Source organism: Notolepis coatsorum, assembly GCF_963971535.1.
Source record: "Notolepis coatsorum genome assembly, chromosome: 4".
Taxonomy (NCBI): Eukaryota; Metazoa; Chordata; class Actinopteri; order Aulopiformes; family Paralepididae; genus Notolepis; species Notolepis coatsorum.
Window position 1 is genome coordinate 75036859 of NC_140168.1, and position 16971 is coordinate 75053829.

Below are 16971 nucleotides of genomic sequence, written 5' to 3' on the forward strand. Positions count from 1 at the left end.
CACCCCTAGGCATGGTTTATTGGTCACAAACCACTCCTGCGTGTGATGTAATGCTTAAATACGTGAATTCTACTATAAACGTTGCCGTTTCTTGCCTGGACACGCTACTATTCCCAAACCAAATGTATATAATTAAGCATTACATCACGCGCAGGTGTGTGTTATAGGAATTAGATCATGGCTAGGGGTGGTTGTTAGGCCCGACGCGCAGCGGAGGGTCGTTAGACCCCCCTAGCCATGATCTAATTCCTATAACACACAACTACAAGTGGTGTAATGTCTTTTATACAATGATTCAATTCACCCAACCTTATTATTATTATTATTATTATTATTATTATTATTATTATTATTATTATTATTATTATTATTATTATTATTATAAACACAGTAATTGAAGCATAATGGAGATTTATTCAAAAACAGAAAAAGTAGATCCCAAAACAGAAAACGTAGATCCAATGGAAGTCATGCTTGATTGATTGATTGAAAATTGTATTAACATATATGACATACATGACATACAGATAGACAGTATTGCTACATCTATACATTTATGACATACCAGATTTACAAATACAGTACTGTTTTTGTAGGGTGATTATGGTTTATTTACATTGAGGTTCTGGGGTCACGTGGAGTGTATATACGAAATAACAACCGTTGGCTTTCCTTTTCTAAGCATTTTCTGTGATAGATTGGGGAATAGTTGCGGGATGCCAAGATGTACCCAGAGTAGAAAGCTTGCGTGGATCCTTATATTGGTTCTTTTAATACAGCGTTTTTTAAAACACGCAAAACTTTCCGGGTCGCGCGCCGACCTTTTCCCCATCATTTTCGATGATGGAAGTGATTTAGGAAAAGCTTCGGCACGCCGAGAGGCACCCGTGGATTTAATTTCGGATCCGGGCAATATTCGGCCCTTGGGAGCCGTGGAAATATCGCTGTCGGCTTTCTTTTTCTAAGCATTTCCGCCTCGATTGGGCGATATTGACAGAGTTGGAACCAACTTTGTTAGAACTCAACTCGTTATTATTGGCGCATACACTCTATCATATGTCACGATATATGCTACTACCTGTATCCAGAGCAGCATTAGGTGCTCTGTATGCTTTTCATTCATTTAAGACACATTTATTAAGGGTTTTGTATACACATAAACTCAACAAATAAGAAATAACCTCTGTTCTCCTTGCAATGCGTTTTTAATTCTTTCTTATACAGTAGGAAGGGGGAAGAACACTATATCGTGGGTGTTCCTATGACTTGTATTCTGCTTACAGCTTCGAAACTCCACTTATTTCATTTTACAATGTCAAAGCCTTTTAAATATAATCAAAACGTTCCCGTATTTCTGCAATCTATGCGCCAATAATAACAAGTTGAGTTCTATTACATGCTGGGTAGGCTGATAGAGTGTATGCGCAATTGCGCGTTCACCCGGGAGTCGGATTCTGTAACTGCCAGTGGCCACTCCCCCCCGGGATTTATATTTTGTTTTACAATGAGTCATGACAAACCAATTATATAATCAAACATTGTGTAAACAACTAACATATTCCTTTTTTTTAATCTACTTTTTCTCCCCATTTTTCTATTTTTTCTCCCGTCCCCAATTTCGCATTGTCCAATTCTACCCTCCCCTGTCTCAAACGTTGTTAGACCATGCCTCCCACAAGCCGGCTGCAATGTGGACGAAGCCTTGCATCACGTGTCCCCTCCGGTACTCGAGGAGGCAGCCGTCGCATCTTTTCACCTGCACAGTGCGATCGCTCAGCGGCGAGGGTCTGCGTGAGGGACACGCCGCCCTCGTCGCTTCCTGATTCTACTGCGCAGGCGCACCAACCGACCTGTGGCACTCGCTGTCCACAACGTCCGATCCCCACCCACCAGCTTCCCACCCCCTAATACTGCCAATTGTATTAGTATGAACAACCAGCCAAGCTGGTAGCAACACAGAGAGCTGGGCTCGAACCCAGCATATCCTGCATTGGTGGCGAGCGCCTTGCCCACTGCGCCACCTAGCCGCCCAACAACTAACATATTCCAAGTGAATTTATCTATTTTGAATGAGTCGTTATGACTAAATTAATACATCCATTCATAAAGATTATTGTCCGCCATCTTGGTTTCATTCAGTAAAAGAATGAACGGCGGAGTGATTCGGAAAAAAAGTTATTCGGTTGTGGGCGGGTTCTGGGATCACGTGGAGTGTGTTATAGGCTGGTAAAGCTATGCCTCCGAAAGTGTGAAAACGGAAGTACAGGAAGTACTGGCTACAGGCTTTCCGGTTTCGACAAAACAATTATAGAAACATGTGAAGTGCACAATATTTCCTCGTTTAAGCCACTGCAACGGCTTTGCCTGAATAATTTGCTATATGACCGGGACGTTCTAGCTTGTTTGCCGACTTCGGGAAAAGTTTGGTCCGTTCGGAGGCAGCTTCCAGGGGAAGTACATACACCGGAAATTCTACCCGATTCACACTTTCGGCCGTAGTGCTTTACCAGTCTTTATCTCATGGAGGAGATAAAACTGGGAACGAGGTTAAGTGTGTTATGAGAAATAACAACGTCTGAAACAAGTGTTTCAGCCAATCAGAATCAAGAAATTTGCATGCCATTGTATAATAGGTATTATGTTTCATTATGAATGCATGAAAGGGGGGGGGGGGGGGGGGGGGGGTCGTTTCTGATTATTTGATTGCCAGTAACAGCATTCGTATTGAACACTAAAAACGCCAGCTGGATCGGTATAATAACATAGCACGATCAAGCTAGAATTGACGTCAGAACGGTCAGATAGTCCCTACCTGTGATCGGGAGTATTCCAAAAATAATATTTGAATAGTTTGATCGCCATCTGGTCCATCCGATGTCCATTTGGTCCACGACATAACCCACCACAACATATGGATCGGGGGCATTTGACGCGCTTCAATGCAACCGGGAGAACCGCTCGATTCGCCCAACCCAGAAAACTGCGCCCGGTGACATTTGAGTGTAACACAGGGCAAGATATAAGGTTTCAAAGGGTGCTCGATACTGCCGTCTAGTTAGATGCGGCCGGTATTGCACTTTGGCGATCTCAGACTCATTCCCTATGGTAACACCAAGGTCCCTGGATGAATAATGAATACAAATATCGAGTTGTGTGCCCTCTTAGTCCCGGACTATTCAATCTATCATTAGAGCCTTTAGCACAATATATAAGACAATCCCAATCCATAGAACCAATCGTAATCAAGGGCACACAACATAAAATTAGTTTATATGCGGACGACGTAATATTGTTCATGCAAAACCCCAACACCACATTGCCTCATCTGCTCAAGTTGATTGAGAACTTTGGTGATTTATCGGGATTTAAGATAAATTGGCCGAAGTCGGCTTTCCTTCCACTTAACACCCCTGCAAAAAAAGATATAACCCTCCCAGGAGAGATACCGATGGTAAAACATTTTAGATGCTTGGGAGTGGAAATATTCCCCACCATAAGACAAACGGTGAAGCACAATTACACAAAAATCCAAAACAAAATCAAAGACGACCTTGATAGATGGGCAAAACTTAAAAACACAGTACAAGCACGGATATCAATAGTTAAGATGGATGTACTACCTAGAATCAACTTCTTCAGTTCAATGCTACCGTTACCCCCTCCAGAGGGTTACTGGAAAAGATTACACTCCTCCACATACAAATTTATTTGGAATAACAAACCACCACGTATAAAAAGATCCACCGCACAGAGAAATAAAGCAGATGGTGGCATGGCATTTCCAGATTTTTTCCAATATTTTAAGGCGTACACATTAAGACCATTGACAACATGGTTTGACCCCCAAGCATTAGTATCCTGGAGAAAATTTGAAGAAAACATAGTAGCCCCACATAGACTGAAGGACATAGCATACACTAAACTACCAATCAAGCACTGTGAACGGAAATTTGGCCCCAGAATTACTCATGCGATCCGGATATGGCGTGAATCACAAAAAAAAAATCCTAACCCACATAAATGGCACAATCATACTCCCTTATTCAATAACAATGCACTCTTAATTGAAAAACGACCTATAAGATTCCCTTTATGGGAAGAGCAAGGCATACACTCATTAGGGGATGTTTTTAACAAACAGGGTTTTTGTAGTTATAAAGAAATACGCAACATTTTTTATCTCACCAAGTCCCCATGGCTTTTTTACATACAGTTACAGCTATGTTTGAAGTCTCACGGTGTTCCATTAGACATACCAATTGAACACCACAGATACCACAAATTCTTCTATGAAAGAGAGACATCGAGAGGTTTTGTTTCAGATTTTTATCATCAATTACTAACGTCCTCGTATGAAACCCTCCAACTAGACTCTACCTGGAGGAGGGATATACCAGACCTGGAAAATGACTTTGATTGGCAAGGAGCCTGGGCAAATGTCCGACTTACATCAAGGAACCCGGACCATCAACAAATCAATCTTAACTATATTCACAGGACATACTTGACTCCTATAAGACTGTGCAGAATGGGTCTTAAACAAGACTCCAAATGCTCCCAATGTACAAATGGGGACGAAGGGACATTTATGCACATGTATTGGGACTGCCCACCAGTTAAGGCATTCTGGAAAGATGTGACCCAACAATTATCAAAACTCGTATCTTGGAATATACCTGTACACCCCTCTGTATTACTATTGAATGATGTTTTTGAGTTTGCAGTAAATCCACAGCTAAAGAGATTGGTTTTATCGGGTATCACAGTAGCTAAAAAGCTGATCGCATCACGCTGGTTTCAACCGGAAAAAATTTGCCGGAAAGTTTGGTTTCTTACATATCTCGATGTGATTTATCAAGAAATATCTACAGCAAGAATTCTGGGTCTCAATGAATCCAAAATGTCAATGTGGTTAGAAGTGGTGGAGAGAATAAAAGCTAGCTTATAATGGTAGGGTCTGGTTAGGTGCGAGGGATAATGGAGGTACTACCCAAGGTGGGGTCCGGGAGGGGGGGGGGTTCGAGCTGGAGCATATGTGTGTAGGTTTTTAGATAACAGGTATTAGGGGTATATCTTATATAAGACAATGTGATTTAATTGGATGTGCTCTGACAATTAATGCTTGTATATCTTATCGTGTGTTGTCATGTTTGTTTATGTGTTTGTTTAAAAAATAATAAAAAAATAAAATACAAAAATATCGAATAAAAGAATAAACGACCAAAACCCGACTTATCTCGGGTTTGGCAATTAAAGAGTTAAGAGAATGTGTCACATAAAAAAAAACTGTGCCTTCCCTTTCCTACAAAAATGCAATAGATAAATGGCTTTAATGGAAAGGCTGAGCTTGGATTATGCAGAATAGCAAAGGGGATTGGACTTTCGCAGGAAACAGTCAAGGAACTACAACTTGTGACACTTTCTCCGAATGAACGGGACCTTGGTGTACATCCCAGAAGGTTGATATGGACTACACACACATCTCAGAAGGTCTGATATAGACTAAACACATCTCAGAGAACCTGACATGAACTACAGACATCTCAGAAAACCTGACATGGACGCTTCATCAGACGACACTTCAGTGAAGCTTCATCTAGACGACACTTCAGTGAAGCTTCATGGAGACAACACTTCAGTGAAGCTTCATCTAGATGACACTTCAGTGAAGCTTCATCTAGACGACACTTCAGTGAAGCCAGGGAACAAAATAAGTACCCGCCAACCGCCAATGGCGGGCAGATTTAAAGGTCCCATGCATTATAAATGTCATTTTTCAGTCTCTAGCATTGTATTATAGTAATAGGAGTTCGTATCAATGTGTTTTTGGGCCTAAATACTATATTGGCGAATTCCTCAGTTACAGCCCATCCCCTCTTTGCCTCTAGTAAATCAGGTCATTTTGATTTGACGTCCCGGAGCACGTCACTGGGCGCTGTTGATAGCGCACGGTGATGCGATTGGCTCTGTGGTTGGAGCTAATGCCTGCCCCATTTTTGCTACCTACAGCCTACACCGACTACCTAGAAACAGGAATGCCGTATAGTTTATGCATTCGCAAAATATGAGAGCGCTGTCATTGAAGGACTTCTACAACGGAGCACGGCCTCTGCTGCATAGAGACATAGAGCACTGGGTTTTATCACTGGAGATATATTTCTCACTCACCATTGTATTTTGCGCCATCTGACAATATCATAATGATGTGTTTTCTATATTATATCCACAATCATTCATCTAAAAAATTGTATGGGCTTTGTTTATACTTCAGAAGTGATGTACAGTGACGAGTGAATCTGGTAGTTGGTTGTTAAAAACGCGAAACATAATAGCGTTACGTTTTCTAGTTCAGCGCATTTCATAACTGTATGGGTTTTGTTTATACTTCAGAAGTGATGTACAGTGACGAGTGAATCTGGTAGTTGGTTGTTAAAAACGCGAAACATAATAGCGTTACGTTTTCTAGTTCAGCGCATTTCATAACTGTATGGGTTTTGTTTATACTTCAGAAGTGATGTACAGTGACGAGTGAATCTGGTAGTTGGTTGTTAAAAACGCGAAACATAATAACGTTACGCTTTCTAGTTCAGCGCATTTCATAACTGTATGGGCTTTGTTTATACTTCAGAAGTGATGTACAGTGACGAGTGAATCTGGTAGTTGGTTGTTAAAAACGCGAAACATAATAGCGTTGCGCTTTCTAGTTCAGCGCATTTCATAATCAACTAACCAATCGTAAACTATTTGTAAGCCTCGATCGCTGTTGTTTGGGGGGGGGTGTCAGTACAATCTAACGTTAGTGTGTGTTTTCGACGGGCCGCGACAGAAGTACACAACCATTAGACTAACAGTAACTAACAGTGCAATCAATCAACTTACCAATCGGAAACGATGTAATGTAAGCCTCGCTGTAGCAAATCGACTTCTTCTTCTTCTTCTGAATCATACTGTGGGTCGCTCTCTGGATCCCAAACATAATGTACAGCCATGTTGTATTAGTTAGTCAAATCGGTATATGTTTTTGCGTGTCGAAATAAAAACCTGAAACCTGAGACCTTCACCTGGATGGAAGGACGGGGAGATGGGCGGAGCTATTTGGTGGGTGGCTGTCACTCAAAGCATTCTGCTAGTATGGGTGGAGCCAAGCCAATAATAGCCTGATTTCATGAGGCTGAAAAATGCTGGTTTTGAGTACAAGATTAGAAATATAAAACAATGATTATTTTTGGAATAAAAATTACAGATGTGTTACATAGACTCACAGGAATTGTGTAAAGTTGCCCAAATAGTGCTAGGAATAGCACTGCATAGCCACTTTAAGGTTTGGCGAGTAAAAATTAAAGGTCTGCCCGCCACCTGGCGTGTAGTTCATATCGATACTCTTATTTTGAAAATCCTGTGCGGGTCTCATTTCCGCCCCAAGCGCAGCTCCAGTCATATCTATCGCTCCGGCAGCTAGCAATGTTCGGTTCATATGATATTCTTATTTTGAAAAAACCTGTGGCAACTCGACAAGTCATATCCGCCCCAGTCCGTGCTTCTGCTCGCATTAAAGCCGAGCAGCGCTACACAGCAGTGCCCCTATTTTTCGACCCGAAATAAGTCTGTGGTGTTTTTTTTCTCTCACAACGGGTCTAATGCATCTACATGCTTTGCATCGTCGCCATTCCTTTATGCCCACATCGCCCGTTACGTTAGCATAAGCTAACAAGCTAATCCTGATCAGAGGCAGAGCATAGAGAACAGCAGACGGTGTGGACTGAGGAAAGGGAAATGGGGGGGGGGCACTCTCCCTTTCTCTGTGTGTGTGCGTGCATTTGGAAAGACGATGAAGTCACTAGGACTCGAGTATATTATAGTAAACTGAGGATTACTGAGGAATCGGATGGACAGATAATGTTGATATTCAAATATAAAAAAGTTTTGAGAGGAGTGGAAGTTTGAAGACAGACTAGACTGTGTCCCTCCCGACCCCACTTCTATGTTTCAATAAATTATTTGCATTTAAAACTATTAACGCTGACTAATTCCTTCAGTCCACTCAAAATTATGCTAATATTCCTTATGTTGTTTATGATATTAATTGAAAATAGCATATGAGTAATAATAACACATGGCGATATACTAAAAAGCTATTTATAATTTTTGGCTGGTAAAAAATCTGCCTGGCTGGTAGTTTTTAAAATCTACCAGCCAAATGGCTGGTAAGTCAAAAAGTTTATTTTGTTCCCTGAGTGAAGCTTCATCTAGACGACATGCCCAGAAAACCTGACATGGACTACACATATCTCAGAAGACCTGACATGGACTAGATACCTCAGAAGACCTGACATGGACTACACACATCTCAGAAGACCTGACATGGACTACACACATCTCAGAGGACCTGACATGAACTACACACATCTCAGAGGACCTGACATGAACTACACACATCTCAGAGGACCTGACATGAACTACACAAATCTCAGAGGACCTGACATGAACTACACACATCTCAGAGGACCTGACATGAACTACACACATCCCTGAGGACCTGACATGGACTACACACATCTCAGAGGACCTGACATGAACTACACACATCTCAGAGGACCTGACATGAACTACACACATCTCAGAGGACCTGACATGAACTACAGACATCTGAGAAGGTCTGATGTGGACTACACACATTAACAGCTTAGTGAAGAAGGTACAGCAGCTCCTCTACCTCCCCAGACATCTGGGGAAGTTCAGGACGGCCCCCCAGACACTAAAGAACTTCTACACATGTACCATAGAGAGAATCCTGTCAGGGAGTAGCCACTCACAGGTATGGAAACAGCACCACACAGGGCCCCGAAAGGCCCCGAAAGGCCCTGCAGGTAAACTGACCTGACCGTCTGGACATCTACACCAAGCAGTGTAGGACGTGTTAAGTTAACTTCTACTGCAGCCTTTACGGTCATCTGTGAAGAGGTGAATGGGCGCTGTTGTTGTGCGTCACTTGTTTTGGACTGTACGGAGGCTGTGGCCACTACGCTGTGGAGAGCGTGAAATAAACTTGAATGCAAAGAAAACAGTTGTCTTATTTGCAACCTAACAGGACCAAGACCAAAATAATCATAAAAGACTCCAGCCACCCAAGCAATGTGTGCTCATCAGTGCAGGAGAGGGAGAAGAGGAGAGACGAGAGGCGGGGAGGGATGGAGGAAACAGAAAACAGGCGTACTAATACATTTACACAGGTAACCGTCAGTAGTGTGATAGTAAAGGGTTAACCTTCTGTAGAGTGGCAGTGAAAGGGTTGACCTGCTGTTGTGTGGCAGTGAAAGGGTTAACCTTCTGTGTGTTGTTGCAGTGAAAGGGTTAACCGTTTGGTAGTGGGGCAGTGAAAGGGTTTTAATATACTAAACAAACACAAACAAAAGAAATATACTTTCACTATGGAAAAATATACACATTTTTTACTTGGGTCTAAACAATCAAGGAAGAAGATCCATGGACTGGAAACCTCACCTGTTTATTCCTCTCGTCGGTGATCCGCTGGATCTGGATCTTTTTCCTTCCCATAGTGCCTCGCGGTACCGGCAGACAGTCGAGGAGGTGGGCGGAGGGGAGCCTCTCGGAGGGGTGGAGGAGGAGGAGGAAGAGGAACGCCTCGTTCTCGTTGCACAAAGACGCTCAGGCCCGGTCATGCATGCCGGCACACATTGCAGATGCTGGCAGGTGAACTCCCGTTTGCCAGTAGGCACAGAGGCACAGGTGGGTCTTGCGCTGCAGAGGCGTACGTAGGTGTGGGGCGGGGCGGGGCGAGGTGAGGAGGGGTCCTTAGTTCATTATTTACTCCACACCGTGGTGAGGATGACACTCCTCTCCTGTAGGGGGAGACGGGGGAGACGGGGGTTATTCCAACGTTCTTTATGTACATAACCGTAATCAATTACACAAACATCAAGAGAGGACAGTGTGTGTGTGTGTCAGTTGTGATACGCCTTCAGGTGTCTAGTCAGACTGGTCTCACTGGTAGTCATGCAGTGTGGCCATGTTGTTCTCCTTTTGTCTTGTGTCATAAATGCAGCGCACCCTTCCTCCACTGTGTTGCGCTCATGGAAGCTTCATCTAGACGACACTTCAGTGAAGCTTCATCTAGACGACACTTCAGTGAAGCTTCATCTAGACCAGGGGTTCCCAAACTTTTTAGGCCAGGACCCAGAAAATAAGGCGTCAGAGAGCCGCGGCCCAATGCACATCGTCAGGCTTTTTTTTTTCTTTTTCTTTTGCCAGGCGACCGATTTTTTAAGCCAAATATCACTTCAATCCTATTAAGTTAGTTCAAGTTAGTTATTCATTTATATGTGCTATTACTGTATTTGATCATCAATATAATGCATTTGGAGCTATAAATCAAGTTCTGGAGAAAGCTGCAGAAAACGATAAAAACATACTTATACTTTAGACCATATTTTAGTATGAATATGTGAATGAAAAAGTATATCGTTGCTACACCCTGAACAATGGATATAGGACATTGAATGGGCCATAATAATGGCAATTTAGCAATAGAATTAAAAAAGTTATAGCCCTGCAAAGAAGGGGAACTTCTCCATAGACAAATAGAGCTGGCAAATTATGAATTTGAACCATGGCGATCAAAGTGTTAATTCACTAAGAAAGACACTAAGGCGACATATAATAATATAAAATAATAATAACTCCACCGCAAAATGGACTTCCATGGGCTCTGCCATTTTTTTTTTTAAACGTCATCTCCACATTACAACTTGTGAACTCTGAGCTTAAATTAATCAGTAGTTAATGTTCACAAAATATTGCACAGTATAGGGAGGTGTAGTGGTTACGTCATTGCTGTTTCCGGCCAGTCCACCTCGCAAAATTGCAACGTATTTCCCCATTGCCATTTCTAAATCGTCTCGTTTAAAACAAATAAAGCATGAACATTTGCATGGTGTACCTTTCTGTGCGTATTCATCCACAATCTATAGCTCAAAGCCTCAACATGAAAATATTCGCAATTAATCGTAAAAAGAAATTGCCACATTTTATTTCAACCAAAAATGCTTAAAACAATAATGTTAGTGATAGAAGGGAACTCATTTTGTGCAGAAATGGAAAGCTTTTCAATGTTCATGAGGCAGAATTGTTATAATAGCCGATAATCCATTTTCTAGGGCTGTACCGAATGTCATTTTTTAACATTCGAAGCTTCGATTGAAGTATTCGAACGAAGCTTCAAATGTCTATAAAAAAAAATATTTACTTCAAATATATATATATATTTTTTTATAAACTAAATCCTCAATTTGAATAAAGTGATTAATCTGATTAAATTTGCACTACCTATCTTTGTGAAAGTGGCTTCTCAGCTCTGGTCCAGCTGAAGACAAAGCAGAGGAACAGATTGGACATTGAGCATGAGTCGGGATGTCCCGATCCGATGGGATCGGGGCCGATCACGTGATTTTCCGAAGATCGGGATCGGCAAAAAATAAATAAAAAATCTGCATTTTTTTTTTACCTTTTTTTTTTATTCAACAAACATGACCATGTTCACGTCTTAAACTCATACTGAGGCCTTAGTTTTGGTTTTAAATTGCATATCATCATTAATTTATTTATTGTCACACAGAGCAGAAGAATTTTGCCAAAACATTTGATTTGATTTGATTTGATTTGATATTTTTTATTTTCGTGTCTTACATACAGATGTATGCCCAGCCCATATGGGCTTACAAGACACATAACAATAAGTATATAATAATATACTTTACCAATTACTTAACAAATGACATAGACCAAGATGGCCATAAAAAAAGAAAAATACAAGAAAATACAATAAAACGTAATATAACACAAGCTGTACTCAATGTAAATAAACAGAAAAACAGAAAAACAAGGTGAATTCAAATACAATTATATAGGATACAGTGTGTTTTGTCTCAGGTGCCATGCCTTCTCCAAAAATCCTGCAAAACCGAAGATGTCCTCCACAAAAAAACAACTCAACATACAGCTCTCAGACTGCCAAAACAAATCTGGGTTTGCAATTTGAATTTTTTCAAATAAAGCCCTCCTCAAAGTGGTGTACAAAGGGCAATAAAAAACAAAATGATATTCATCCTCCACCACTCCCAGATCACACAGAACACACAGCCGCTCCTCCTCAGGTTTACCCTGGAATCTACCCACTTCCACAGCCAATGGCAGGGTGCCAGACCTCAACTGGGCACACAGAGACCTCCGTCTTCTCTTTAAGTTTAACATTACATAAGGTTCAGTAAAATACTCATTTTTAATTGCAATATATTTTCTAAGTTTAGGTTTTTTCAAAATCTCCACCTTCCACTTATCCTGATGGATTGTTGATAATTTTGTTTTAATTATGTGAACCTTACACTGCAAATTGTTCATAAAAATCATACTCAAGTCAGTAGAAGAAAAAATCATAGACATCTCTCTTGACCAGGGATGACCGTGTGCTCTGTCCCAATTAAAAATCTTTTTAGTCACCCTGCCATTTGGCAGCTGGACCAGGCGGTTCCATAACCTCACCATTTCACAAACCAATAGTATACAGCTGCAGAACCGCAGACAAGCCAAACTCTCAGACCCAAATTTTTTTTTCTTATATTTTTTTTAAATCCCAATTTCTCACATTACATTCACCCTGAATGTTGACGTTATCCAGGTGAAAAGTTTACTTCATTCAAGCGAGGCATTGCAATCCTTGACATAAATCATTTGAGGTATAATTAAATCAAAGGAAATGCGTTTGGGTCTGAGAGTGTGGCTGGTCTGCTGTTCTGCAGCTGGATACTATTGGTTTGTTTTGGAAAACTCTTCTGCTCTGTGTGACAATAAATAAATTAATGATGATATGCAATTTAAAACCAAAACTAAGGCCTCAGTATGAGTTTAAGACGTGAACATGGTCATGTTTGTTGAATAAAAAAAAAATTAAAAATAAATAATAATAATATTTTTTTTTTTTTTTTTTTTTTTTTTTATTGGATCGGGAAAGATCGGTATCGGTAGATACTCAAAATCACATGATTGGGATCGGATCGGGAGCAAAAAAACGTGATCGGGACATCCCTAAGCATGACCTCAGAGTTGCTTTGTCTACCATCACCCCAGACTTTGAGACTCTTGTCAGGAGCAAACAACATCCCCAGTTATCCCATTAGTTCCCTGAGATGTTAAGCTAAGAAGTCTGCTATATATATTTTTTTGTTATTTAAACACTTCCACTTTAATTTGTATTATTTAATTTATTTATCTTGTTATGAGTGATTGTTGTATTGTTCAAATACAAATACATTTTGATTTAAAGTTGCTTAAGATCCAAATTCAAATGTTTCATGAGTCATTATTTTAATTTGCTATGGGATCATCATGTTATGTTAAGTTAACTGTTAAGGCAGAGGGACTGGACAACAGGGTGACATTCACAGACCTGTGCAGACTTGAGCATGTGAGGTAAAACATGCATTGGAGAAGGAGCCATGCCCACAGGAAGCAGAGATTGAGGGTGTGACAAAAATTATCGTTAGATTAGTCGACTAATCGAATGACAAAAATAATCGTTAGATTAGTTGACTAATCGAAAAAAGAATCGACAGATTAGTCGATTACCAAAATAATCGTTGGTTGCAGCCCTAATGTTAGCTGCATGTTAGGTCGATTTCAAATTATAGTTTGGTGGACTCTGTGCGATTCGGGGGGGGGGGGGGGGGGGGGGGGGGGGGGTGAAGTTGCAACATTGTTGCATTCTTCATTTGGTTCGGTTTGCTTTCACACTGCAATTTTTCAAGTGCACCAAACTTTCTGAACAATGTCACGCGATCGAAAAGGGCGCTCGTCAATAGGGAGGTGTAGTCTGACGTCACTGGTTGTTCCACCCGTATAGGGATTTATCATTGGGAAAATGACAATGACGTAACCACTACACCTCCCTATTGGATATATAGAATCCCAAAAACAGGCTTCGGGGACAGCTCTACAGCGCACATACACACACATAGGCCTGCCGCGATAAGCAATAAATCGATTAATTGCCGCGATAATTAAAATGAATGCAATGATTTTGACGGGCGCGATTAATTGCTATTTGCGCATTTGTTTTAATGAGGCGGACCCAGTGCCCCTTGTCAGTCACTGTCCGTGTTGGGAGGCGGGCCGCTGGCTTTCTATTCTACTAGCATTAACGTTACTCATACAAACAGAGTAAACACAGTTTTCAATCAATCAATCAATAACAACATTAACGAGACCCTCGTTGTGTCTATTCTGCTAACGCTAACGTTACCTCTCATTGTGTCTATTCTACAAGCGTTAACGTTAGCTGTAACGTTACCAGTCGCGTCTATTTGCTAACGTTAGCATTAGGTAATAACCGGTTTAAAATGGATGGTGATTACCTCACGTTGTGTCTATTCTACTAGCATTAACGTTACTCATACAAACAATCAATAGCGAGTTATATTGATCACGCTATGTACGATAGCCATGCTAAAACGCTAGCACAACATTAGCACCTAACCTAACAACAAGCCTTAACAAGTCAGCGATCTTTTTGCGAGACTAAACTCTCCGCTCGGTGGCAAATTGTGTTGATGTCGGTTTTGTTTAATCAATAAATGAGGCAGAATACACAGTGACTGTATCCTTTGTTTATTGCACTTGTGCCTGCTGCAAACATAATGCTTATGAAATCCTAGAGACGCGTCTCTATTCTGACCAATCAGTGGTCTGCAGTGTTTCACGTGACTTTTCTGGTACCCAAAGTACCTGATAATCGCAACAATACTTCCGGTCCGGTCGGTGGGCTTCAAAATAAAAGTCTAAAACACCGGAAAAGACGGAGCGGTGGGCTTCAAAATAAAAGTTTTGGGAAATAAATTTCCCCAAAAAAAAATTCTCTAACCGGTCGCAATAATATCGCTTATCGCGATATTTTCGGGGGCAATTAATCGCCCAGCAAAATGTGTTATCGTGGCAGGCCTACACACACACCACATTATTCTGCGAAGCAGCCCAGCCCAGCGCACACACATACACCACATTATTCTGCGAAGCAGCCCAGTCCAGCGCACACACATGCACACACACACACCACATTATTCTGCGAAGCAGCCCAGCCCAGCGCACACACACACATACACACACACCACATTATTCTGCGAAGCAGCCCTGCCCAGCTCACACACATGCACACACACACCACATTATTCTGCGAAGCAGCCCAGCGCACACACACCACATTATTCTGCGAAGCAGCCCAGCGCACACACATGCACACACACACACACCACATTATTCTGCGAAGCAGCCCAGCGCACACACATGCACACACACACACCACATTATTCTGCGAAGCAGCCCAGCCCAGCGCACACACACAGGGGAGGAAATTAGGCCACTTTACTCGCCAATTGCGAGTATTTTTTACGTTTGGCGAGTAATTCATGAAGAGCACTCGCCAGTCTGGCGAGTACTAGTAATTACAAAACAAAACAAAAAAATCATTCTGCAATCTGCTGATTCGCTCACTGGCACAAACCGAACTCTGACTCCCCCCTTGATTCCTCCCATTTGCGCCACATAATAATCAGACCATAACCAATGAACATCATCGTTGTACAGATGCGCTCTAAGCTCCTCCAATGAACACTCATTTTCTAGAAGATGCCGCCCATCTAGGGGAAGTGGACAGACCACTGCGCGCAGACCTACAAACTCCTGCCACCGGCAGCCGGCTTGACAACGTAGACAAACTTACAAAAACACATCAGTGGATGAAAATAATTGCATGTAGAGTCGTCGCTTTCGGATATCAGTGCGGTCTGACATGGGGGCGAACAACAGCACGCGACGCGTCTCCTTCGAGTCGGATGAGAATGACAAGTCAACCAGCATTAGCCGGCTAGCTACCTAGCATGTAACAAGCTACCATAACGCGCATTCAACATAGTGGACGACTATACTGAGCGGCTTTGCTTAAATGCAGCCGAGTGACATTTTATTATTACCGGGTTTTCCCCCATATCACCACTCGCCCATATGCCCTTCACAACGGTGATGTTGTCATACTTGGCATTCAGAATACACCTGCTGAACCCCTAGCGTTGTCGATTCGGTTCCAATGTATTGTCATCTTACAGCACAAGTACAGTACAACCAGAATACATTTGGCATACAACCAGAGTGCAAATGTAACAAGTCAAGTTCAAGTTGTTTTATTTAGCTATTACATTACAGTGAAATGCTTGGTTCTTTCACTGCCCAACTCAGTCCAACCTAAACCACGCCTAATGTATATACTCTTTTCTTTCTGGACTCTTTTTGCATCACAAACAGTACTGTAATTGCAAATCTGGTATGTCATAAATGTATAGATGTAGCAGTACTGTCTATCTGTATGTCATATATGTTACGATTAATTGAAAATGGGGGACCCTGATGTAAACAAGACGAAAGTCTTTCTCTGGTCTGCATCCCCTTAACAATTGTATGTGTTGAGCTGTACTGTACTGTACCCATTCTGCAATCTGTTAATAAAGTTTTCATTCATTCATTCAGCCCAACCCAGTATTGATTGATTGAAAACTTTATTAACAGATTGCAGAATGGGTACAATACAGTACAGCTCAATACACACAATTGTTAAGGGGATGCAGACCAGAGAAGGACTTTCGTCTTGTTTACATCAGGGTCCCCCATTTCAGTCCTGTTTGCTTAATGCCTTGTCCACTTCCTCCACACTCCAATATGCCCTTCAACCCTGCTCCTGTCAAACCTGCTCTTTCCATTCCCTCCATCATGTCCCCCCTTTCTGATGAATATTTCCTGCACTTAAGAGTCAGACACACATTCCTAGTAGTTGAGCTGTGATGAATGAATGAATGAAAACTTTATTTAACAGATTGCAGAATGGGTACAGTACAGTACGGCTCAATACATGCAATT

The 16971-nt window shown here is 41.6% G+C and overlaps 1 protein-coding gene across 2 annotated transcripts in view; it reads right to left on the reverse strand.

Annotated features, from left to right (window-relative positions):
• LOC311227787 (myocyte-specific enhancer factor 2D homolog) overlaps positions 1-16971 on the reverse strand; it is a 125675-nt gene that overhangs the window by 56722 nt on the left and 51982 nt on the right. For both annotated transcript variants that reach the window (XM_084313597.1, XM_084313596.1), the window contains exon 2: positions 9502-9860. In XM_084313597.1, coding sequence (XP_084169723.1) covers positions 9502-9555 — 54 coding nt within the window. In that variant the 5' untranslated portion in view covers positions 9556-9860. The remainder of the gene's footprint in view (positions 1-9501; positions 9861-16971) is intronic.